Source organism: Cajanus cajan, chromosome 5, assembly GCF_000230855.2.
Source record: "Cajanus cajan strain Asha chromosome 5, NIPB_CcT2T_4, whole genome shotgun sequence".
Taxonomy (NCBI): domain Eukaryota; kingdom Viridiplantae; phylum Streptophyta; class Magnoliopsida; order Fabales; family Fabaceae; genus Cajanus; species Cajanus cajan.
The window spans coordinates 66,112,361-66,138,315 of NC_138521.1; the positions used below are offsets into that span (position 1 = coordinate 66,112,361).

Here is a 25,955-nt window from a genome sequence, read left to right on the forward strand (position 1 = left end):
TCAACTTGTGTAATGTAATAATGTCTTCATCAATCCTAAATAATTTAGGAATATCACATTCATCAGTAATTCCTCTAGGATCACTGATAATTTTTCCTCTGTAAAAAACAACGTATAGTATTAAACTCATTTATTTAGGAAGCAAACAAAAATAATCACTCTAAATTGAATCACCAAGCAAGCAACATTCAACATATGCGTAACATATATATACACAATATTTTTTTTAACTAAAATAGTCCCCTAAATGGGATAGCAGCACATGGAAAATAAAAAGGTCTCTCTTTTAAGGACAATAACACTACCTACAATGTGGTAAAAGGAGTCCCTCATTGGGGATAATAAGACCTTAATTGAAAAAAATAATTGATCTCTAAATGGGAGTAGTGACACTAACCAAAAAATAATGCAAAACTTAGTCTCTATTAAGGGTAGTGACACCCATTATTAAAAAAAATTGATCCTACTTGGGAGTAACAACTTTATTGTGAAAAAGGTGAAAAATTAAATTAAACACATAAACTTTTGAAATCTAAAAAATAATATGATAAAGAAAATATAATTTTGAATCCATTAATTTGATATAATTCAAATTAAAGAAACTAAATACTTTTGTCCTTTTGAACATTAAAAAGAATTATACATATGATTCCGTATGTTGGACTTAAATATGTTTTTTCTTCTTCTCTAATTTAAAGTTTTTTTTATTTTTATAAATTTATTTACAAAATCACTCATATAAAATTGAAACATTTCATTTTTAGTTTTTGCCTTTAAATATAGTTAAAAAAAAACGTAAAAATTTCTTAATGTTATCACGCGCCTCATCACTAAAAAGATGTTATAATATATCATCAAATGTGATACTAACAAATTATTTTATTATTTATGTTATGTCAGCATAAAATCATGTTAACAATAGTGTCACATCAATAATACAATAAAGGAGCTAAAAATGAAAGAAAATTAATTATAAGGATAGAAAATGAAAAAGAATACCAATTTATAGGAATGTAAAATAAAAAGTAAAAAGAATTACGTGGAAAAAAGTGAAAAATAAATTGTAGGTAATAATAAATATTTAAGCCTTAAAATAACAAAAAATATTTTTTAATAATTACTTCTTTATTCTTTTTTTCATTTTTTTTTCTTGTTCAACATTATAAAGTAAAGTGATTTACATATAGAATAAACACTTCAAGCTCTTTCACTCGGTGTACACCATTCCTTTCCTTTTTATCATGCACATGCCACATAGCAAAATATTGGCACTTATTAGCTTGCAATGGTTAAGTGACTATGACTAAATTAATTGTTAGTGGTTGATTTTAATATGGATAAATTTTAATAAAAGTCTTAAAATTTATGTTAGCATGTAGGGTATTTGAGCTAAAAAAAAACTAAAATTAAATAATACTAGTTTTATTGAGAGAATGTTTGATTTTTATTATTTAAATTTATTTTATATTTAAATTTATGCAATATATTTAAGACTTATATATTTCTTTGTGTCTAAGAATTTGCCACATGTTTTTCTTTTAGTCCATTAACTTTTTTATTTTCATTTTTCAACCCTGTAAATTTAGTTTTCATTTTTTTCCTTATATATATATTTATTTATTTATTAAGTCCCTCTACTCTACTGCTAGGGGGGCACTGGCGGTGCCTAAAAATTAATAAAATATACTCTCTAAGGTTAAACCGAAAAGACAATAAAAAGTTATTAATCTATATAATTACAATTATTCTCACAATATTCCTCTAAGAGAAAATATAAGTGATGTACTTTCCTGTAGATAATAATTTTATACTTTCATTTAATCATAACCTACCATTTGTAATAAATTATTAATTTTTTGATAAATAATAAAAATTTATATTATTAATAATATTTTATTAATTAAGAATATAAAATAATTTAACGTTATCGTACATGAGTTAAATTAATATATTAACCGTTTTTAACCTGCAGGCAGGAATAAAAAAAATGGATAAAACAACGTGTATGTTTGTGTGCGGATCATACGACGAGTATCGATCCTTTTCAAATCTCGAGGCACATAGATCCTAGAATTATACCATACTATATAGTCGTTTGTCTGTTGGATTGTTTGAATGGAAATCTGATTTTTCGGTGCAAAACATTGCTTTCTCTCTCCCTTGGATCTCCCTTTGAGTTTTGACTTGTTTTTTAGTTGCAATGACTGCTTCATTGCTTTCTTACTCTTGCAATGACTGATGGTCACAGTGGTTTTGAATTCCACACATGACAACGATGTTGATGCTGGTATGAAGCTCAAGAAAGATTGATCAAGAGGAGAAAGGTTGGTATCATTTCTAACTTCAACTAATTTAACAAAACATGCTTCATTGCATACTACTATTTTTGATAGTTTACCAAATCACCCTCGATATATAAATAATAGTTATTTGTATAATGATGTAAAAAAAAGAAGTTAAAAAGCAAATGTTTTTAAGAAGTTTTTACATAACTAAAGTTTTTTTTAATATTTTTTCAAAAATGGGAAAATTCTTTTAAAAAAATTCTTATTCATTCCAATTTGTATTTATCATATTTTATTTAGAAAATAAATTACTAATAATTGAAAACAATCTCTTGTTATAATGTAATTTATTTATTATAAATTTAAAATATAATTTATATAATTAAAATATTTATTTGTCCAAATTTTAAACATTACATAATTTTTTTATATTCATATATAGTATTTATATATATATATTTATTTATTTATAAATTTTAATTCACCTAAATACTAAATTAAAATAACTATATTAAACTATAGTTCTTTTAACTTATGTATAAGGACAATTTAGCTTATGAAAAAAGATAATTTTTTTTTGTTCTTATTTTTTTTATTTTATAAATATTTATGAAAAAATTTGTCTAAACAAACTTTATTTAACAATTAAAGGAAAAAGGTTGGGATAAATGTATGAGGACTTAGTTTGATCTTCATCATAATCTTTGTAACTTTTTTATAAATAAAAAGAAAAAATTTGCAAGTATTTGAGAGCACTTATAAAAAATACTTTGTAATTATTTCATAATATATTTTTAACTTATTTTCATAATATCTACATGATAATTTATGAAAATAACTTATGTGAAACTTATAAAAGAAAAAAACAGTCTGAAACCCTAATGGGCCAAAACATATGGGACATGTGTGTGATTTATTTTCATTTACTCCTCCCAAATTCATCCCGACTTTCACTCAGACAATAATTAATGAAATGGCAGATACAATATTTACAATACATGTAAATGTAATACGTGAACAAATTAATATAAATATTAATTTTTTACAAAATCAATTTTAAATATTGGTAGTAAATGTATTTATTTCAATGTTTGCTTCTTTCTAACAAAAAGAAATTAATTAAATAAAGTTACATTGCATGTTGCTAGTAATTTTTTTTATATGCTCCTTTTTGATGTCTAGCAATTGAAGTTTTATAATGATTTACTATTTTTATATACTTATATTTATTTATATACGTGAATGGAGAATGTTTTTAAGCTTATAAAATAATTCTATCATATAAACCATTTTAATTTTAAAAACTTGGTTTTATATGTTAATTATGTTTTGATTATTAAATATTTTAATTTTTAAAATTTTTGGTAGGTGTATAGCATTTTTTTTATAAAACTAATTTTAAAATATTTAAATTTAGATTAAATTATACTTTTGATCTTTTATCTTATTTTAAAATTTTAATTTAATTATTTATTTTTAAAAATATTCATTTAATTCATTTATCCCTTGAATTTGGGTTGATTTAGTCCTTAATAAACATTAATTATTTTTAATTTTGTGATATAATTTTGAATTATATTTTGACTTATTAAAGGCTTAAGCTTGTCTCTTTAGATTTATTTATATGAAAACTATTACATGCAACTCAAATTCACACAAAAAAGTGTCATAAACATGGTGAAAATTGCATAATAATAATAATAATAAGCCTAGAAGACAATCAAAATTTCAAAAAATTTAACTTCATATTATTTTTTAGTTGTTTAGGAGACATGTTTTTTTATAGGTTTTTTTTACTATGTTTATAACTTTTTTTAATTCGAACATCAATTTAATTTCATTATTTTTATATATGTGAATATAATATTATAAGTTTCATATCTTGAATTGATTAAAAATTGATTCAAGATCATATCACAAAATTTAAATAGTCATTATTTTAAAATGACCAAATTAATTTAAATAAAAAATTTAAATGATCAAAATGAACATTTTAACTTATAAAACATCAAAATAGATTTAAAAAGTAAGATAAACGACTTAGATTATATTTTTGTCTTAAATTTATTATCAGTAGGTATGTGATGACTTTTTCAATGGAACTATTTTTTATTTTTATTTGTGACAACCCGCTAGATCATTACATTTAATATAGTTTAACTACTATGCAACAAAATTGATAAACAACATCCAACTATCCTAGAATTATCATACTATATATATATATATATATATATATATATATATATATATATATATATATATATATATGAGGAGGGATCCTTTTATTTCAGGAGTAAGTCTACATAGACTTACTCTGTTCAATAACTCATGTTTTACATCAAATTTTAATGATTCAACTGTTTAATTTAAAGTTCTTAATGTATAGATCAAATCTGCAATTTTTTATAAAATTTAAAAATCATTTGATACTTCGTTTCATTAACTCGAATCAATGTATAAAATAATTTTATGATTATTTGTCAATTTGAATTAATAAAACAAAGTATCAAATGATTTTCAAATTTTCTAAAAATTTGCATATTTGATATATACATTAAGAACTTTAAATTGAATGGTTGGATCGTTGAAATTTGATGTAGAACATGAGTTATTGAACAGAGTAAGTCTAGGTAGACTTATTCCTAGAGTAAAAGGATCCCTCCTCTCTCTCTCTCTCTCTCTCTCTCTCTCTATATATATATATATATATATATATATATATATATATATACATATGGCAAAAACCAAAATCAATTGAAATTTATAAATCTCCACATGAGGTTACATTCATCCCTTGTACACATATTTTATCCACATAAATTACACAAATATACACAAAATAACCTTATATGTCGATCAAGTGTCTATATAATACTTTATCGTATCAAAATAGTAAGTGCAAAAATGGGTCATTACCGATGTGACCATCCACTACCATCCAAGTCATTTTGCTAATCCCATCTTGTTCCCATATACAATGTATAATCACTCCAATTCCAACCATACAAAAAAGAAAGGATAAATTTGTGAAAAGAATCAACATAGTATTCAAAACAAACAACTTACAACAATACAATACAACTTTGTCAATATTCAATGCTACTCAACATTCACAACTTTCAACTTGTTAACAATATCATCATACAAACAATTCAACAATTTATAATACAAACAACTTAACAATTTCAACATATAACTATACATACATATATTCTCAACAATAAGCAACTAATACATCATCACACATATCAACCAAGGAGATCTTCAACAACAGGGTGAGCATACTAAGTAGCTAGACCCTATTGAACCACAACATCTGACCTATTACATCTAGGTCAAGTATAAATAGTGTTAAACCTCTTAGAGTCTCAGGTATACAACTTAAATTGATTTATCAAGTTTCGTCGCTTAATCTATGAAGTCTATTATTTCTATTACAGTAGAACAATTTCAATATGAGCTTATCACAATATTAACTTGCAACACTAAGTCTCCTATGAATTTAACCCATTGATTATCCTCTAAATACTATGCTCTTCCAGTACTCAATTAGGGACTAAGGCCTCGACTTTGTACCTTACTTAGTTTGTCATTTTAACTACAATATGGATCGACCACACCCCCATATTATTCTTCATAAATCTTAGATGGAACAATTTAAACAACATAAATCTTCTCTAGTCTTTATGTATCTCAACTAAGATATGTATTTTCACCACATCTCTAACAACTTAATCAACTATAACATATACTTTTGCAACTTAATCAATTATCAACTTATAACTTAACAACATAACATTACTGTTCATCATCTCAATTCAATGTATAATGAACCATCCTCATACAACATTCATCACATAAACAAAACATCACTCTTCAGTTATCAAATCAACTTGAACATCACATTTGAATCATGCAACTCATGCCTTACGTTATTCCTAGTGTGCCCGACGTTATTAAGGTAGAGAGCTTCCTGTCTCACCCATGCCTGACTCCAATCTCCATGCACCCGAAATGGATGAGGTAGAGAGTCTCTAAGTGTCTCACACCTGGCGTAGTAAAATCCACGCACGACCTTAATTAGGTGAAGGGGTTTTGCTTAACTCACACCTAACGTCACTCTATTGATGCTCGACCCCAACTTAGGTAAAAACAACTTTCTCTCCTCATGCCCAACACTATTCAAATCCATGTCCAATGTGATCAAGTCATAGACTTTTCTTTATGCTCACATTCAATGTTGCTAATCCTACATTCCACATAATGAGATAAAGGTCCTTGATTTGAGTCACGCGCCAACGTCATGGAATCACACCTAGCATGACAAGAGTTTTTGCACTTGACAAACTCTCATTTTGACTTAATCCACTTTAAATCCAACAACTAACCAACATGCTGCAAGAAAATTCAACATTCAGACACCATAAATAACTCAAAATCAACCCAACACACATCATGCAATCATCACATTCTAAAAATCATTAATTTCACCCACATGCGTCTCTAAGCACTAAAACTTAACAACGTATCATCATCTTCCTTCCAATTTCAATCTAAAATAGCTATCAATGGAAGAATTCAACTATAACACAAGCATCAACAAATTACAAGCTTCCCTTATCTTTAGTCAATCAATCTGAAAAAAAGAGAATGAGAAGGAAGAAATTCGTATGACTCTGCCTTGAGGTTCCTACTTTGAGAGCTTGGATCTCCAACAATCACATTGGATCAACTGTAAGGATGGGAGAATGAAAGATTTTCAATATAAAGGAGGGAGAAGGAGCTTTGAGTTTTAAATAATTTCTCTCTAACTTCTCTTTAGATTTTCTTAAACCATTAACTTATGAGGTTCACATCTTCAGAAAACTTTATATACCCTTTGTTAAACTACACTAACTTAACATCTAACTTAGGCTACCTCAGGCAACTTAACTCTTAAGATTCCTAAACCCTTATAGCTCCAAAATAACATTAATAACAAAACAACAATATTTAATCGTATATCATATATAATTAAATTAAAGCATAATGTGTTATATAATTTATTACTATGACATTTTTTAAAAACCTATGATGCTTAAATTTTTTACTTTTCAAACACTAAAAAAAAAAAAAACTGGTGGCTAGTTATTCTTATGTTTGATATTTTTTGTTTAATCTAGTGATATGCCTTTTTGGTGTACATATTTTGGTGATTTTTTATCTTTTGATTTTTAAAACATCTTTTCTCTCATGTACTTCTTTATTCTCTTATTTCTTGTGAATTTATTTTTTAAAATTTTTACACTATCTAAATAACTATTCAAAACCATTTATATTATCATATGCATGCGATTTAGTTACTTTTAATATATACTAATTTCAAACCTTAAATCCTAAACAAAATTTTTAAATGAGAAAATATCTTAAGTACTTATATAACAACACATTTGCGCACTTTAAAATTGTATAAACACTTATCAACATGAATAATTTAGTGAATTTTAAGCGTAATATTTATCTTTAAGATCAATGACTTTTCTCCTAAACTGATACAAGACATTTTAGTATGTTTTATTTTAATCCACATATTTTTTTAGAAACTTTTCAAAAGGTCATACATCTCTAAATTGTTATAAATCAAACATGTTTAGTTGTGTAGTTCTTAATCAATGAGATATTAAAAATTAGATACATCTTATTAATATAAGCATCACAAATTAACTCCTCTAAAATATCATCAACTACACAATTTCACATTTGAACAAATCTCTGGATCTTTCTCATATCAATGTGTCCGATCTATTATATTAAGCATTTATAACAAAAAAATCTTGTACAATTAAAAAATTATATTAAGCATTTATAACAAAAGCTCTTGTACAATTAAAAACATTAAAAAATAGGCTAAAAACCTCTTTTGGTCCCTTATAATCTTTTTTTGTTTCAATTTAGTCCCTCATTAATTTTTGGTCTCAATTTGGTCCCAAACTAATTAATTGGTTTCAATTTAGTCCCAAATTAATTAATTAGTTTCAAAATGGGACTTCTGTCCAAATTATTTAAACAGAGTTAACTTTTGGCCACGTGGATGCCACGTAGATGCATACGTGGCATCCACGTGGATGAGAATTTTTTTGAAAACACCTGGACCCAGAACGACCCGTTCTGAAACCGAAACGGGTCGTTCTGGTTGCAAAATTAAAACACCACCAGTGAATCAGAACGGGCCGTTCTGAAACCAGAACGGCCCGTTCCAATACTGTGAATAAAATATTCTTTACTTAATTGTGTTTTTGATATTATAATTATGCAATTTTGATCTCTAAGGTTTTAATTGAGTAATTTCAGTCCTTAAAAGATTATAGTTGTGTAATTTTAGTCTCACAATTTTTAGTTGAACAATTTTAATCTATCAAATATCATAATTGTGCAATTTTAGTCTTTCTCATTAAAAATTTAATAATTTTAAAATTTTAATATATATATATATATATATATATATATATATATAATGTAAAACTATATAATTGTTTGTTTATTTAAATTAACGTATATTATTAATTTTTTAATGTATCAAAATGATATATATTTATTATTACTAAATAAATAAAATTTATATATTATTAATATTTTAATATTACTGATAAATTAATATCAATAATATTTTTACTATATTTATAAATAAACTAATAATTTGATAAATATAACTTAATATATATTAATATACTTTTACAAAAATATAAATATATAAGATCAGATATATATTTCTAATTAATATACTTATATTTTTGTAAAAGTATATTAATATATAACGAGTTATATTTATCAAATTATTAGTTTATCTATAAATATATTAATAATATTATTGATATAATATCAAAAATTATAATATACGTTAATTTGAATAGATAAATAATTATTTAATTTTAAAATATTATATATATATATATATATTAAAATTATTAATTTTTAATGGGAGAAACAAAAATGATACTATTATGATATTCGAGAGATTAAAATTGTTCAATTAAAAATTGAAGGACCAAAATCGCGCAATTGTAATTCTTTAAGGACTAAAATTATGTAATTAAAATCTTGGAGATCACAAAACTGCATAATTGTAATACTTGAGAGATAAAAAATGTAATTAAACCAATATTCTTGATTAATTTTATTAAAAAATATAATAATTTTGAAAAATATTTTTTTATGGTAAAAATTTTAAAATTACTTATTTTTATAAAATATAATTGTCTTATAAATAGAGTAATAATTTTTTCTTTTTCTCTTTCTGTTTAAAAAAATATTTAAATATCACTTTATAATTTTTTGCAACTTATTTAAGATTAAAAGAATAAAATGATAAAAATTAATAAGATAAACATAATAAAATAAAATATAAAAAAATATTAATATATTTATTTTATTAGATATAATAACATAATTAAAATATAATTAATAATATATATTTTATAAAATTATTAATATTTTATATATAAAAAAATAAAATAAAACCGGAACGGCCCGTTCTGAAATTGGAACGGGCAGTTCTGGTTGCATTTTCGGTGTGTTAATTTTGCACCTGGAACGGACCGTTCCGGATGCAAAATTAACACACCAAAAGTGCACCCAAAACGGTCCGTTCCGGTTTCAGAACGGGCCGTTCTGGGTCCAGGTGTTTTCAAAAAAGTTCTCATCCACGTGGCATCCACGTATGCATTTACGTGGCGTCCACGTGGCCAAAAGTTAACACCGTTAAAGCAATTTGGACGGAAAGTCCCACATTGAAACCAATTAATTAATTTGGGACTAAATTGAAACCAATTAATTAGTTTGGGACTAAATTGAAACTAAAAATTAATGAGGGACTAAATTGAAACAAAAAAAGATTATAAGGGACCAAAAGAGGTTTTTAGCCTAAAAAAATATCTTGATTAAGTTTTGTTTTCAAATGAGCCTATAATATTAAATTCAAACAATAGGTAATAATTTTCTGGTTAAAAAAGAATAAGTAATTAAATAAAAAATATTAAGTAATTTTAATAACTGAAAAAAGGAAAATAAATAAACTAATAAAAATGTTAACACATATTGACCCGACTTGACTCACATCAATTTACAAATTAAGTGAATTGGATTATATTGTTCTAATAAAAATTAAAATTCATTTATTAATTTGATTAAATTGACTCAAACTCGTTTTAACACTGCTGGCTCTCACTAAAAATCTGAAATTAGGAAAATGTCTTTCAATTAAAAATATACTAAATTCGAAAGTTTAAAAAACAAGGATTTTGTGTTGGGATAAAAGCTAGGATAGCATATTTGGATTCTCATTTTTGGATTCTCACTGCTATCAAAATATTGGTCAATTTGGCTGTGTACACCGAAAGTTGAGCTGAACCAAAGCATTAACCTAACAAAATTCTGCTATTTTTATACCCTGTTGCTATTCGCACGCCTTTTGCATATATGCCCTTTTCACATTGTTTCTTTAACTGTCTTCTCTCACTTTTTAACTTTTTTTTTTTTTTAAATATCATCTATCTATATATATATATAATCCATTTATTCTGAAATTTTTTTAAGTTAAATTTACTTCACTTAATAATTTATATTTTATATTAAATTTTAACAATTTAATTATTAAATTAAAAATTGTAAAAATAATTTATTTTGAATTATATTAAGATTTAATATAGTATTTGATCCTTAATTTTTTTTAATAAATTTATAAACTAAAAAAATTATAATTAAGTCTTTTTTTTAAAGAAGTCCTTCATTTTTATGTTTTTATAATTAAAAAATTATTTACAATTTATGAAATTTCATAAAATATTTTTAACGTTTACATATTTAGAAAGTCATATTAAAATATTATTTCGTGTCTACATCTATGTGTATCAAGAATATTAATTTGGTGGAATTTTATGGATCATAAACAAAATTTTAATTTTAAAAACTAAATTATAAATATATATAAAAAACTTAATTATAATTTTTTTTTTTAATTTAAGATTGATTAAAAATCTTTAAAAAATTCATACACCAAATTTGTATTAAACATTACATTTACTCGATAAATCTTCATTAACTCGAGTTAATTTATTTGTTAATGAAAAAATAAAGTTTAAATTATATGTATAATTAAATTACTGATGAATTTTATAATTGACTCCACATATATACATAAACAAATATTATTAATACTCCAAAATAATTATTATTATATATCCTCATTTAAAAATAATCATTTTTAAAGTACTTTTTGATATAAGTGAAAAATTATTAGCATGTTTAAATATAAATTTAGATGAACTTTTGAAGGTTTTTACCAAAAATAAATATTTTTTTTATAAATAAACTTTTAGAAATATTTCACATATAGTCAGGGATAGGAAAATAATATAAAAGATACATGTGATATAAATTTAAAATTAAAATTTAATCTATTATTTATTATAAGTTTTTATTTTTATTTTTATTTTTTTATTTTTATTTTTATTTTTATAAGTTTGATATAAAATATTAGTCTACTTAAAAGTTTACTTTATATTTACAATGTTATATAAGATAATAAACTTAATTTTAAATAAATTATTTTTTAAAAATATGTGCATAAGTTTTTTTATTTAATTTGTGTGATAAAAAAATAATTTACTCTATTAATATTAATATTAAAATTTAAAATAAAAATAAAAATAACTTAAAAAAGATAATTCATGAACAATTTTTTTTAAAATAAGTCAAATCATATTAAATTTTAAATAAATTATGTTATAGACCATTGTATCCAAACAAACTCTACATGATGTGTTATTTAATAAACAGCATCATGTATGCATTTGGTAACTTTCACAAGACATATTGATAATGATTTTTAATTAATTAATTGTATAATTGTTTAAGATATGACTTATTTACATCCTTACTTATATCTAAACAAATTTTAAATAATGTGTTATTTAATACAAAATTATATATGATATATTTATTGACAATAAATTTTAATTAATTAATTGTTTATACACAAAAAACGTAACCTTAAATATAAACAAGAAAAAATTGTATTTTAGTTTGTTATAAAGAGTACTCTCTTTTGCAGTTTTTCGAGATTCAATTTTCATTTATAATTCTTCACTTGTTAAGGACAGATGTTTTATAATTTGGAAAAAAAATATAAAATGAGTTTGTCGTTAAATTAAATAAATAAAAATCAAAGTTGTCAAATATTAAATATTAAATATAAGCATGTCTTTTAATTAATTTAACCTACCAAAATATTTTATTACAAATAAATATTTTTTATAATTAATATTTTGCAAACACCGACTATTATGATAATGTCACCCCACTTTCTTTTTTCCTTCCCTTTTGTGATGCTTTTATAGCAATGCACTTATGCACATTGCACCGCACACTTTCTTTTTGTAGACAAGTACAACTTCCAGTATATTTTTGCTGTTATTATTTCTTCACAATTTTGTTTTATAGAAGGTTTTTGTTTTTAAGGTACATGAATTAAATGAATTTAAATTAAAGTTATTCTTAGCAATTTGGGCAAGTCAAAGGTGACCTTGATCCAATTTCAAGAAAATGAGAGAATAGCAGCAATCCAATTTATACAGCGTTGCTTTTCCTTTGAAATTGTTCTTACAACTCCTAAGAACTAAGAATATATTTTAAAAAAATGTAATAACCATATATACATTAGATGTCACTTTAACTTCGGAGTGTAACACATCAAAATTTCACTATCATCATAACTTAATATGATTGGTTTGGGACAGATTTTGAAAAAAGACAAGACAAGAGTCAAACCAATTTCGGCATTGATCAGTAAGTTTTTTTAATGCCTTGTGCATAGATTTTTAATTTTAGACCACATTTTAAAATAAAAAAGAAACATATTGTATATAATTGGATACCGATTTAAAATTACATATAACAATACACATTTTAATGAAAAAAATAAAATTTATAATTACATATTCAATTCAATTGATTTTTAAACATACCCATTATCATTCTCAAATAATTAAGGAAATAATAAATTATAATAAAAAATATTTCAATATCTTAAAAAGTGTGTTAAAAAATTTAGTATGTTACTAAAACTTTTCATAATGACTTAAAAAAAATATTAAAAACATGCACTTTTGTAAATACATTTTCTGATGTATTATTCTAATTTTTAATAAATTTTAACTCAAAATAAAAACTAATACTTTTTTTTTACAAAAATTAATACATTTTTTTGACAGAACAAAAGTTAATACGTTAATAATTTATTGAGTGAACAAACTAAAAGACAAGGTGCTAGTAACATAAATGAAAAACATTGAAAGATGCCAGAGAATGAGATTCTCGGAAGCATGTTAAATTTGGTTAAAATTAATATATATATATATATATATATATATATATATATATATATATATATATATATATATGACAAAAAATATGTTTATATATTTTAAACATATATTCTATCAATTTTGATGTATATTATTAATTAATTTTAGATTAATATTAAATTTGTAAATATTTATATGATAAAAACTTTCAATTTAACACTATATTAGAAATTAAAATAAAATGAAATAAACTTCTATAAAAGTTAAAATAAATTTATATATAAATTAATTTATAAAAATTCTAATATTAATTTCTCATAATCATGATTTTTAATTTGTATAAAAGTTAGTTTTAATTTACAAATAATTTTATTTTATTTTTTATTCGATAAATGTTTATAAATAAATTTATCCACAGAAACTTGTAATCCATGGGATAATTTATAGAAATTTAACTCTTAAATTTCTCCTTTTGGAATTATAAAGCAATTATAATAAAATAAAGTTTAATTATTTTTTAAGATCACATATATCTTAGATATATTTCATTGGAGATAACAATTTATTGAACCAGGTAGAATGTAATAAAACTCGATCTTAAAATTTTATTGTAACTACGTACTTAAAATTCGAATTAGAAACTCTTTGATTTAACTAAAACAATTTTTTTTTTTATCGATTGATCTGGTTACTCCGTGATAAAACTAAAGTTTAATTGAATGTAGTTTCTGGTCACTGTAAACCAGCAATTGAATTTACCTAGTCGGGTATATCAAAGAAAGATTATGCTTTGTGTTGATTTAACTTGAATGTTTTGAACCTGTTGTACTAAAAATAACAAGAAAATGTGGATTCATAGGTGGATTCCATTAATCTTGTTGATTCTCCACTACACACCCTTGTCTCATCCACACGAGGAAGACACCCAAAAAAAAAGAAACTGTTAAGAAAATAATTGAAGTTTCTGAGGGTAATTAGAGCTTAATTTCTAAATAATGTAAATAATTTGTGTCCTGTTCCTGTCTTTTCAAACCATAGTGCATCTTTTTTATTTTCCCTTATATACCCCACGAGGTGTTGCCTACTTAAACTCCCATTTCTTCTTGCACCGCTTCACACCATTAGCATATATCACTATATTCCTTATCTCTCTGCTAACAACAAGGTGGTTTTCTTTTTCTTTTTCCAACGTTTCGCCTCTTACTTTGGACCATGTTTTTCACCATTTACTCTCGCATCATGCATGCTTCTACTTTCCTCATTTAAGGCTTCAGTTTAACTGTTACTTTTTCTTACTTCTCTGATTCAGCTTTTAACTTATAAGAATAAGAATAATAAAATCTTTTTTCCTTCAATCGCCATGTATATGATGATCATCATTATCTTGTCACAAGATGTTGCAGTTTGACAAGTTTCGGAAATTGACCAAATTCAGATGATCCTTGTTTTCATATCTTAAAAATTGCTTGTTCAATTAGAAAGGTGTTTCATCTGGGGTGATTAATTGTTTTCTGGGGTGGCAGGTTTTTTCACCAAAGTTTCCGAAATTTTTCTCTCGTCATGTCTCTTAAGGAGAAGAGCAAGGAGGGGAAGAAATTTGAGAAGAGCTATTTCGATGTGTTGGGTTTGTGCTGTTCTTCGGAGGTGCCACTGATTGAGAACATCCTGAAACCTCTCGAAGGAATCAAAGAGGTTTCTGTCATCGTCCCATCACGAACTGTCATTGTTGTTCACGACACTCTTGTCATTTCTCAACTTCAAATAGGTAACTTCTTCATTCCAATCACTTTGTTCTTCATTCCAATCACTTTGTTCTGTTTTACTTTTGATAATTTTGGATTTTGGCCTGTGCCAAACACGGTATCCTAGTGAAGCTTGTGACGTGCATATTTCTTATGTGACACATAAACTTGTGTGTTTAATCACATGGGATGGTGAAGCCAATTATGCCAAAGTTTATCTGTCATGGTTGGACCATTCCACATTGGAGTGCATTGTTTGAAGATAAACGTCTCAGATTAGGATCACCAGATTGCCTTTTTTTTAATTTTTATATTTTATATTTTTCAACAGTTACAGGATTGGGGATGAAAGATTCTCTTGAGTGTTTGGATTATAGGATAGATTGTGAAAAGGAGTTCTGTTTGGAAATTTATTAGTTTATGCCATTCACGACGACAATGAAATATAAATTTAAGTACTCAAACCTCCTATGATTCTAGTGGGTAAATAATTGTTTTAATAAGTTAAGGTACACAAAATAGAATATTTTTTTTACTAAATTATGAAATGCGTATTTGGGGTTGTAAAGCCTAAAAGTTTGCTCAGAAGAGGGCATAGGGGTTGCTTACGCTGATGATCTTGCGTATTTCCTCATCTTTTTTCCATGAAATAAGAGCACCTGTTATCATCTTTTCACAAAGTTTCCTTTTGCTGAAAACGTAACGTGTTGATGCACTACTAACCAAAAAGGAAATGCCCCTTTATCTTAACTTTTTCACATGGACGGAAATAACCACTAAATGTGCTTGTTTAGAGTCCACAAATTTCATGTTTGCAGTGAGAAAGATGGATTATTTTTTACAATAGTCACGCCAAGTTTAATCATAAGCAATTATGCATATTATCTTACATTTTGATCTTAGTGGTTATGAATAAAGTGAATTTGCAAACCTTGTTTGGATTTTGGTTTTAAGATTAATTCATTAGCGAACAAAATTGTTTTTTAATATTAAGTTTCTAACATTAATTATTTCAAATTTTCTAAATTCAGTTTTATGAGAATCTAATAAGAAGAAAATGATTAGAATGAGGTGGGACATATAAGGGTGGCATTTTTTTTTCCTTAAATAAATAGTTGTAATATATAATGAAATTTAAGAAAATAAAAAATAGTTAATATACTTACCATGACTATTAAAATATACTCATTGGAGTGACTCTTTACATGCCCAATTATAATTTATTTTTGCAACAATTTTTTTAAAATTATGCTATAATTTAGGTACTTGTACTATAACTGTAATGTAAGTTGGTAGTTATAATGTTATAAATTATATAATGATATACTTTTCCTTGTGGAAAAGTAGTTCTATCTGTAGCATTATTTGGGCACTATGAATAAAGTTAGGTTGTTTAATCTTTTGCTTTAAGATCAGCAACTTTAGCTTTTGATGCGAAAGATTTGGTTGAAATAATGAATCGAAAATGAATGTGATGACAGTTAAGGCTCTGAATCAAGCAAGACTAGAAGCGAATATTAGAGTGTATGGGGACTCAAAGCACCAAAAGAGATGGCCAAGCCCTTACTCGGTTGTGTCTGGTTTGCTACTTTTGCTTTCGCTTCTCAAATTTGTGTGCCATCCCTTTAAGTATTTGGCCCTTGGAGCAGTTGCTGTGGGAGCCTACCCTATCATCTTGAAAGCTATTTTCTCCATTAGGAACCTTAGGCTTGACATCAACATTCTCATGATCATAGCAGGTAATTTTTTTGCTTAAGCACAACATACTGGTTTCTATAATTGTAAAACTACTAATAATAAAAATATATTCCTCATTTTACTTGTGCCCTTTTACTAGAGGACAAAGGGTAGGGCGGCCTTATTTTCTTCTGCATAATTTAAATTGAGAACATTTAATAAAACATTGGAACGGGTATTATCTTAATTGAACTAAGTATAAGAAATTTATGATAATTCATATACTTAACTCAATTAACTGAGTTAGATCCTAATTAGAATGCCATTAAATGAACCTTGAAAAAAAATCACTTTTGTGCAATTTTTTTTTACCCTTTAACTTTTAAAAAGGTATTAATTGAATGCTTTTTCAAAAAATCTTCCTATTTTTATCTTAATTTTTTAATATATTTTTAATTGAAAAAATCCTTTTTTGAAAAGAGCAATAGAAAAGGACTTTCACATTCAATTTAATTTATATGTTTTCCTTACTTATTTATCTATATATATATATATATAATTAAAATTATTCTTTTGATAATGATTAAGCTTTTTAGCACAATTTCCTTTAAAGTACCATTATTATTTTCTAATTTTTAAAATTAATTACTTATATCTTTTTTATAACTTTAATATTTCTTTTATAACTTGTACTTTTAAACTTCTATTTATATTATTTTTTCTTACATAAATTTATATTAATAACCGTTCAAGATACTAGCTAATTTGTTATAAAGAAATGCCTTCACGAATATTCTTGAAAAGAAACTCTTGTTCTCATTAAACTTAAAACCTCAACCCAAAAAAAGAATCCTAAATATAATCATGTGAAAAATATTTATTTATTTATTCATTTACTCACCTAATAAAATCACGTGAAAAATCACATGAGAAGATTCTCGTATCCTTGAAACACAGAGATAATTCTGTTTTGCAAGTTTCGAAACTTGAATAAATCCATATATTCTTGTCATGCAAAGTGGAAAACAATATTAAATCCTTAAAAACAAATATGCACATAATTTGTCACATATATATAATTTGTGTGTTTGAAAATGTGTTCGGTAAACATCATCACATACAAAATGTTGAATGGCTAAAAAACATGGAAGCTAGAAGTAGTAGTTTGGGCCAAGATGTAAAAATCATGTCAAATGTGGGCCTTAAAGAGTCAAAACATGCTAAAAATCTAATATGGCATCCAAAATTAAATGTGATCACACTGCACAGAATATTTTGGTTGTCTCCTTTTCATCAACGGTGATTACAGATGAACTAACTTGTATTGTGAGGCAGCGTGAAAGTGACAAACTTGTCCCCTGAAATATCAAACATTTCGTAGAAGCAAACAAGAAAGAAGATACACATTAAAGTCTAATATATACAAGACGTGATGGAATCAAACTGGATGACATCATAGCATAGCTATCCAAATTAAGTAATTAATTCACAGTTCACATGAGTAAATGTATTTTTGTAGACATAGGATTTTTTTTATAAATATTAACTTATACGATGTTATATATTTGATTTTAGTGTCTAAGATAAGTATTGTTTATTTAAAATATTCTGTTAATTATATCTTTTATGTTTATAAAAAAACCTGCAATTAATAGAAAAAGTTAATAAGATAATAATTGAGTTCAATGTAATATAGAGGGGGAGATTGTGCTTGATGAGTAACCATATACAAGAAAAGATAGGATTAATTAAATTTAAGTAGATTAGAGAGAAAGTTGGAACTCCTCCAATTGTAGAAATTAGAAAAGATGATAGATTGTCTTATGTGAATTTTTACTTGTGTAATAGAGACATTTTAAAGTTTTCATTAGGATGGATAACCAAATGGAGGGTAGCCTGAATGCGGATAAATTACAGGGGAAATCATTATAAATTACTGGTGTAAATGAGATATTTTGCGTCTTTTTTTAATTTTAAAAATAATAAAAAATAGAAAGATAGAAATAATAGAATAGGTGGTTATTTAAGAAGTCAGAGTGATTTGGAAAAGAAAATGTAAGTAAATGAATTAAAAATAATTATAAATTATAAGGGTAAAATAGTCCAACAATTTTGAACATGAAAACATAGAATTACTTTTATATATAGATCTAAATTTAACCTTTATTTAGTAGGGTGATTTAATAGTGAGGAGGATAAATTAGAATGGATTAGAGTGGATTTGGAGAAAAAAAATTATATCAGGTGAAAGATATTTAAGAAGAATTGTAAAGTATTAGAAATGAGTCACACATTATTTTTTATACCCTTTTTATAGGAGAGGAATTCTTGTGAAATTTGATAAATATGTAAAATTACAACATGTAAAAAATAATTATTTAAATTATATTATAAAGAAAAGGTAAAATAAGAATTATAAATACCAATTTTATTATATTTTTTTGCTTATTTTTATTCTGTTAAACAACTAAAATTTTCACTTTATTCAACTCTATTTTCTCCTTATTTCCTATCATATCAATTTTCACATATACTTATTTCTTTCTACTACTTGTCTCCAAACAAAATCTTAGGCTTTAGAGTTCAATAGTTTTTATTTTATTTTAATATAGAGCTTAAAGAAAGGGAGGATATTACTTGTTGATTATGATGAAGTAATTAAATTATAATTATTAAAAATATTATTATAACATTTACGCATTCTCTAATTTCATTTTATTTGACAGTTATTGGGACAATTGCTATGAATGATTATTTGGAAGCCGGCACCATTGTTTTCCTCTTCTCAATTGCTGAATGGCTAGAGTCAAGGGCAAGTCACAAGGTATTTATTTATTTAATTTTCATGTTTAACGGTGGCTCAAGAATTAATGGTGGATCCAGAATTTATTGAGTGACCACTGTTCAAATACACGCACACATATTCCATACCATCATTAGCATACTTATTGTGGCACTCCTGAGATTTCAAACTCTAATTCTTAACTTCAACAATAATTCTGGTGTCAAAAGAAACTTCAACAATAATTTTTAATTACTAATTTAACATTTTTATTATTATAAATATATAAAATTATAATATATAACTTAAAAAGGAATCAAAATTCCATATATATATATATATATACTACTACTACTATTAAATAAAAAAATATGTACTATATTAATAACGTTATTGTATAAGTTGTTATTTGAGTAGTCAACACTTAAACATAAATCCTCTTAAGCAGTATTTCAAACATTGTAAATGTTAAAAAAACTTTATTTTTTTTTGGGAAAGGAACTTCACTGAAGTGGTATCAATAATCGTACACTTAAGTCAATTGATTAGATTTTTCTTTTTTTTAATAATAGTTATATTTCGAATCTACGGTACATATTATTTAACTCAACACTCAAGTGTTAAGTTAACCTTGGTAGTTAAAATCTCGTACATATCATTTAATTTCACTGTTAGGTGAATTTTAATAGTTAAAAACACGATATGATTTAAAGCTGAAAGAATTATTATAATTGATTAATGAGATTAAATCTCTATTTAATTTTTATAAAAAAAAAATAACTTTGGGAACAATTATGTAATATACAGTTATTTAATACAAATTTTTATTTGAAACAAAAATTTAATGTAAAATTATTTAATGAAAATTTTTATTTGAGGAACAAAACAATTCTATTAAAAATAGAAATTAAAGAATGTTATTGGAAAAGTGAATGAATGAGCCAATGTAAACTGCCACGTTTCTTTTTTACATTTGATGTTCTCTGTAGAAGAGAAAAGCAGGTTTCTCTGTTTCAATTCTGAGAGTGATTATGTGAAAAGTTGTAAATTGAAAATATGTGGATTCAGGCAAATGCAGTAATGTCATCTTTGATGAACATAACCCCTCAAAAAGCAGTCATAGCTGAAACAGGAGAGGTTGTGGATGCTGATGAGGTGAAAGTAAACACCATCCTTGCAGTTAAAGCAGGCGAGGTCATACCCATTGATGGACTTGTCTTAGATGGAACCTGCGAAGTTGACGAGAAAACATTGACTGGGGAATCATTCCCTGTCGCTAAACAAAAGGATTCTACTGTATGGGCTGGCACCATCAATTTGAATGGTAAATTAAATTCTTAGCTTCCATTATCTCTGCTACAAGACTAAATATAAGAAGAATATATTTGTTTTTCCTTGACCAACTTGGTGAAATCAATGTGTTTTCTTGATTGATGAAAAGGTTATATTAGTGTCAAAACTACTTCACTAGCTGAAGATTGTGTGGTGGCTAAAATGGCAAAGCTTGTTGAAGAAGCTCAGAACAGCAAAACCAGCATTCAGAGATTGATTGACAAGTTTGCCCAGTTTTATACCCCAGGTTAGTCAAACTCTCCCCAGCATTTGTTTCAAACTTTAAATACTCTTTTCATCTCTATAGTTTCATCGTCTTTATCTTTTAATTCTTATAGTTAAAAATATTTCATTTGACTATGATATTTACAAGAAGCTCGTTTTCCCAGTCATTAATTTTTGTGTTGGGAATGTTTTCAGCTGTTGTGATCATATCAGCTCTTATAGCGCTGATTCCAGTAGCGTTAAGAGTGCATAACGAGAAACACTGGCTTCACTTTGCACTGGTTGTTCTAGTAAGTGCATGTCCATGCGCACTTATCCTTTCAACGCCGGTTGCAACTTTTTGTGCTTATACGAGAGCAGCCACATCAGGTCTTCTCATCAAAGGGGGTGACTATCTTGAAACGCTTGCTAAAATTAAGGTCATTGCCTTTGACAAAACGGGTACGATAACCAAGGGTGAATTTCTGGTGACGCATTTTCAGTCTCTATCAGATGACATTGATTTCAACACGTTGCTTTACTGGTCAGGATTTTCCCTCTCTTACACTGCTATTTCTGTCTATCTTTATTTCAAATGTAAACAAAATAAAAAAGAAGAAAAAACACTTGTGAATGAATAATAGTGATATATTTTCTTTTGTGTTATAGCAAATATAATTTAGGACAAAACTAAGATGCAATTATTTAAAGGATAAAACTTACGGGAACTACCATAAGTGTTGTTGTTAGTGTTATTCTTCAATTAAAATTGGAATTTTATCTTAATAATACATATAACAATGGTTTGTGAATAATAGTTAAAATTTGAATGTAGATTACTGTAATAAACTTTTAATTCTGATTGGAGGAAGAATATAAAATATAGTTATTGCATTGTATCTAAGTTTTGTAAAGGCTAATTCGAATATAGATTAAAAAGATGGTTGAATTATGAGATCAATGAGTTTAGATTCAACTTTTCAGGGTGTCAAGCGTAGAGAGCAAGTCAAGCCATCCTTTGGCAGCAGCAATTGTTGATTATGGAAGGACACTCTCTGTTGAACCACAGCCTGAAAAGGTGACAGAATTTGAAAATTTTCCTGGAGAAGGAATATGTGGGAAAATTGAAGACAGAGTTCTTTACATTGGAAACAAAAAAATTGCTGCAAGAGCTGGGTCTGAAACAGGTAATTAATTGACTTTACCATTGAGATGTAACATGGTAGTAATACAATTCTGCTTAATGAAAGCGATTCTTATATAGTTTATATAACTCATTTCAATATCCCTTTAAGTTAATGACAATTGGCCCTTATGCTCTCTAGAGGTTAATACTTTTTTCATTGTGATGGTTTTGTTTTGTAGTTCCAATCATACAAGGGGAAATTGAAAGAGGAAAGACCACTGGATACATATACTTGGGAGCAACCCCAGTTGGATTTTTCTCTCTTTCAGATGCTTGCAGATTAGGGGTTCAGGAGGCAATAGGGCAGTTGAAGTCATTGGGAATCAAAACTGCTATGCTCACTGGAGATAGTCAATCTGCTGCAATGCAAGCACAGGAGCAGGTGTGTGATATTATATGGTTAAACCTTTTTAAATGCAATATAGCCAAATTCTAGCATGCTGTCACCGGAGTGATTTTGAGTAGTATCAGATTCTATATTTTCAACGTGAATTAATATGCTTTAACAAGTGAGTTGAACTTATTTCTTTTTATGTTGTAAAAGTCACTAGACCATTCATTTTTCTATATGTAGATATCTGACTATGCTCTATTCTTAGCAATAAGTGCTAACTTTCCATGGACATGTTGGAAGCATAGAACCTGAGTTAAATACTAATGGCAACATTAATTTCATCAACAGCTGGGGCATTCTCTGGAGTTAGTCCATGCAGGACTTTTGCCAGAGGACAAGGTGAAAATCATCTCAGAATTTAAGAATGAAGGTCCAACAGCCATGATTGGAGATGGTGTAAATGACGCGCCGGCATTAGCTGTAGCTGATATAGGAATCTCAATGGGCATTTCTGGTTCTGCATTGGCAAGTGAGACAGGAAACATAATTCTCATGTCAAATGACATTAGGAAGATACCAGAAGCCATCAAGCTTGCAAGAAAGTCTCGTAGGAAAGTGGTAGAAAACATTATTTTGTCCATCATTACTAAGGCTGCGATTCTTGGTTTGGCCATTGGTGGTCATCCACTTGTTTGGGCAGCAGTTGTTGCTGATGTTGGAACATGCCTATTGGTCATCTTTAACAGCATGTTACTTCTGAGAAGAGGTCACAATCATGGAGGAAAATGTAGATCTTCCTCTAAACCAAATATCCACAAAAGTGGATGTGGTGGCACTAATGGTTGCTCCTCTCATCATCATCATGATCAACACCAACACCAACACCAACACCAACACCAACACCAACATGATCATGATCAACATCAACATCAAAGCCATAAGGGTTGTTGCTCAGACAAGACTGAAAATGCGTCTCAACCTAAGAAATGTGGTGGCACTCATGGTAGTTCCTCTCATCACCATCATCATCATCATCATGATCAACATCAACATCATACCCATAACCAACATGATCAACATCATCATCATCATAGCCATGATCATAATCAACATCATAGCCATAACCAACATGATGAATTCCACGAACATGATCACTGTCATCATGGAAGGTGTGACAAGAATCAAGATGGAGTCCAGAAGCATGACACTGAAAACAAGGGTTGCTCAGATTCACACAATTTGATTCTGAATGCAGAAGATAATGGTGCAGCAGCAGTTGCAACAAACAGGCATGGTAATTGTTCGGGACATAAGGCTCATCATGGGACAAAACACTGCCATAACCAAAATGTTGACATGGTTACTCATGATGGAGCTTCACTAAGATCTCCTTGCAACCTCAATCTCTCTTGTCAAAAGGAAAGTCATCAAGTTACTCATAACCATTGCCACCTGATCCATGGTTGTGAAAATCTGAAAGACCATGAAGAATCCAAAGATGTTTTAGCATCCAATCATGTCATTCAGCATGAACAATCAGGTGAAATATCGATTGACATTGACAATGATCATGGTGAATTAGCTTCAATGCATGGTTGTTCAAGTTTGAAAGAGAAAGAAAAGGATTCCTGCTATGAAGGCTGCACAGACACATGCGAGAAATTGCCTGTTGTGTGTGTTGGCTGTGAGAATTCAAATGAGAGAGAAGACGGTGCATGTTGCAGAAATGATGGCTCTTCAAAAGAGTGTCAGGAATCTCCTATTATGCACGTATGTCTTAGTTTGGAAAAGAGAGAAGTTGGAGGATGTTGCAAGAGCTATATGAAGGAATGTTGTCGCAACCTTGGACACTCAAGAGCTGGTTTTGTAGGAGGTTTATCTGAAATTATTACAGAATAGGTGTAGCTGACTCAAGTGTAAGCAACATAGATGTCAGCATATGTTTGTTCTTGCAAAATTATATATATTTAGTAGATTTTTGGTGGTATGGAATGACATGGATCAAGGCCCCTAAAGTATTATTGCTCTTGTATATAGTTTGAGGAGTTAGTTTAAGTGAACACAACGTGGTGTTTGCGACCTCCATTTTACCAAACAGGTCTGGCATAGTACTTTTTATTTATTTTGGGGTTATATTGTCTTATAGAATATAGATATAGAGAATTGGGCTCGTAAAGGAGAAAAGGAATCACTTCTTTGGACATTTGTTTATGTAGATTTAAGGCTTTTTTTTTTTTTTTTTTTAAATGAATGTTGTCTATGTATTATGCTATGCAGTACTCATTAACGTTAACATAAGAAGTTAGTTTTATGTCAATCCCATCTCAATTCTGTTTTTCTCCTTTTGCGTCTGATTTATCTCATTCCAAAATGTTTGACAGACTCAATTTATATCATAAAAACAGGAGTTAATCATTTTATTTTTTAAGGCTTCTGATAACATTACCTTAGTATATGGATAAGAATTTAAACTGATCTTTTTAATTAAAATAAATATAACATTTTAGTGTTTTCAATACCTTTTTCTTATGACTTTTAATATATTTTTATTTTAATTCATTAATCATTATTCAAAATAGTTTTTTAAAATTATTCTCCCCAGTTGTTTCACAGGAATATTTTGAAAAGTTTATCTTGATATTTTTTACAAGACAATTTTTAAACTGTTTGTTACATTTATTTTTTTTTTATTTTACAAATTCAGCTTTAATTAATCAATAATTTTTTTGTCGAGGAAAATATAACATTAACTTCTTGGAGTCTCTGATTAGGATAGGAAAATATCACTAACCGATATTTAAGCATAGATACATCAATTAATTAGATAAAAAGAAACTAAGAAAATGTCACCTCGAAAATCTTAAGATATATATATATATAGTGACGGATTCAAATACTTTAGATATTTATAGATTTATAGTATTAAAAATTTTATATATAATTTTTAAAAGTATAAATATGTATTATAATTATTTTTTATAAACTTTTGTATCTATAATTACAATAAGGAATGAAAATAAACTAGGTCAAACTAAATTATATTATAATTTAATAGGTCTGAGCCTAACTTT

The 25,955-nt window shown here is 26.7% G+C and overlaps 1 protein-coding gene across 3 annotated transcripts; it reads left to right on the plus strand.

The window, feature by feature from the left end:
- Positions 1–2,193: 2,193 nt before the first annotated feature.
- HMA3 (heavy metal atpase 3) lies at positions 2,194–25,201 on the plus strand. 3 transcript variants are annotated; one of them, XM_029273267.2, is made up of 10 exons: positions 2,194–2,324; positions 15,151–15,392; positions 16,851–17,108; positions 19,773–19,870; positions 20,897–21,152; positions 21,270–21,407; positions 21,581–21,908; positions 22,349–22,551; positions 22,730–22,932; positions 23,233–25,201. In XM_029273267.2, the coding sequence occupies exons 2-10, from the start codon at positions 15,188–15,190 to the stop codon at positions 24,781–24,783; spliced, it is 3,240 nt and encodes a 1,079-aa protein (XP_029129100.2). In that variant the 5' UTR covers positions 2,194–2,324; positions 15,151–15,187; the 3' UTR covers positions 24,784–25,201. The 3 variants fall into 3 exon arrangements, with proteins under 3 accessions (XP_029129100.2, XP_020226065.1, XP_020226064.2); XM_020370476.3 differs by lacking the exon at positions 2,194–2,324 and adding an exon at positions 14,680–14,792 and having other exon boundaries at positions 23,125–23,263; XM_020370475.3 differs by lacking the exon at positions 2,194–2,324 and adding an exon at positions 14,681–14,792.
- The last annotated feature ends 754 nt before the right edge of the window (positions 25,202–25,955 follow it).

Excerpts from the sequence above, each read along its gene's own strand:
- HMA3 (XM_029273267.2), top strand. The coding sequence starts at position 15,188 with ATGTCTCTTAAGGAGAAGAGCAAGGAGGGGAAGAAATTTGAGAAGAGC. Across the intron at positions 15,393-16,850 it reads CATTTCTCAACTTCAAATAG|TTAAGGCTCTGAATCAAGCA; the intron begins GTAACTTCTTCA and ends ATGTGATGACAG. Across the intron at positions 17,109-19,772 it reads CATTCTCATGATCATAGCAG|TTATTGGGACAATTGCTATG; the intron begins GTAATTTTTTTG and ends TTTATTTGACAG.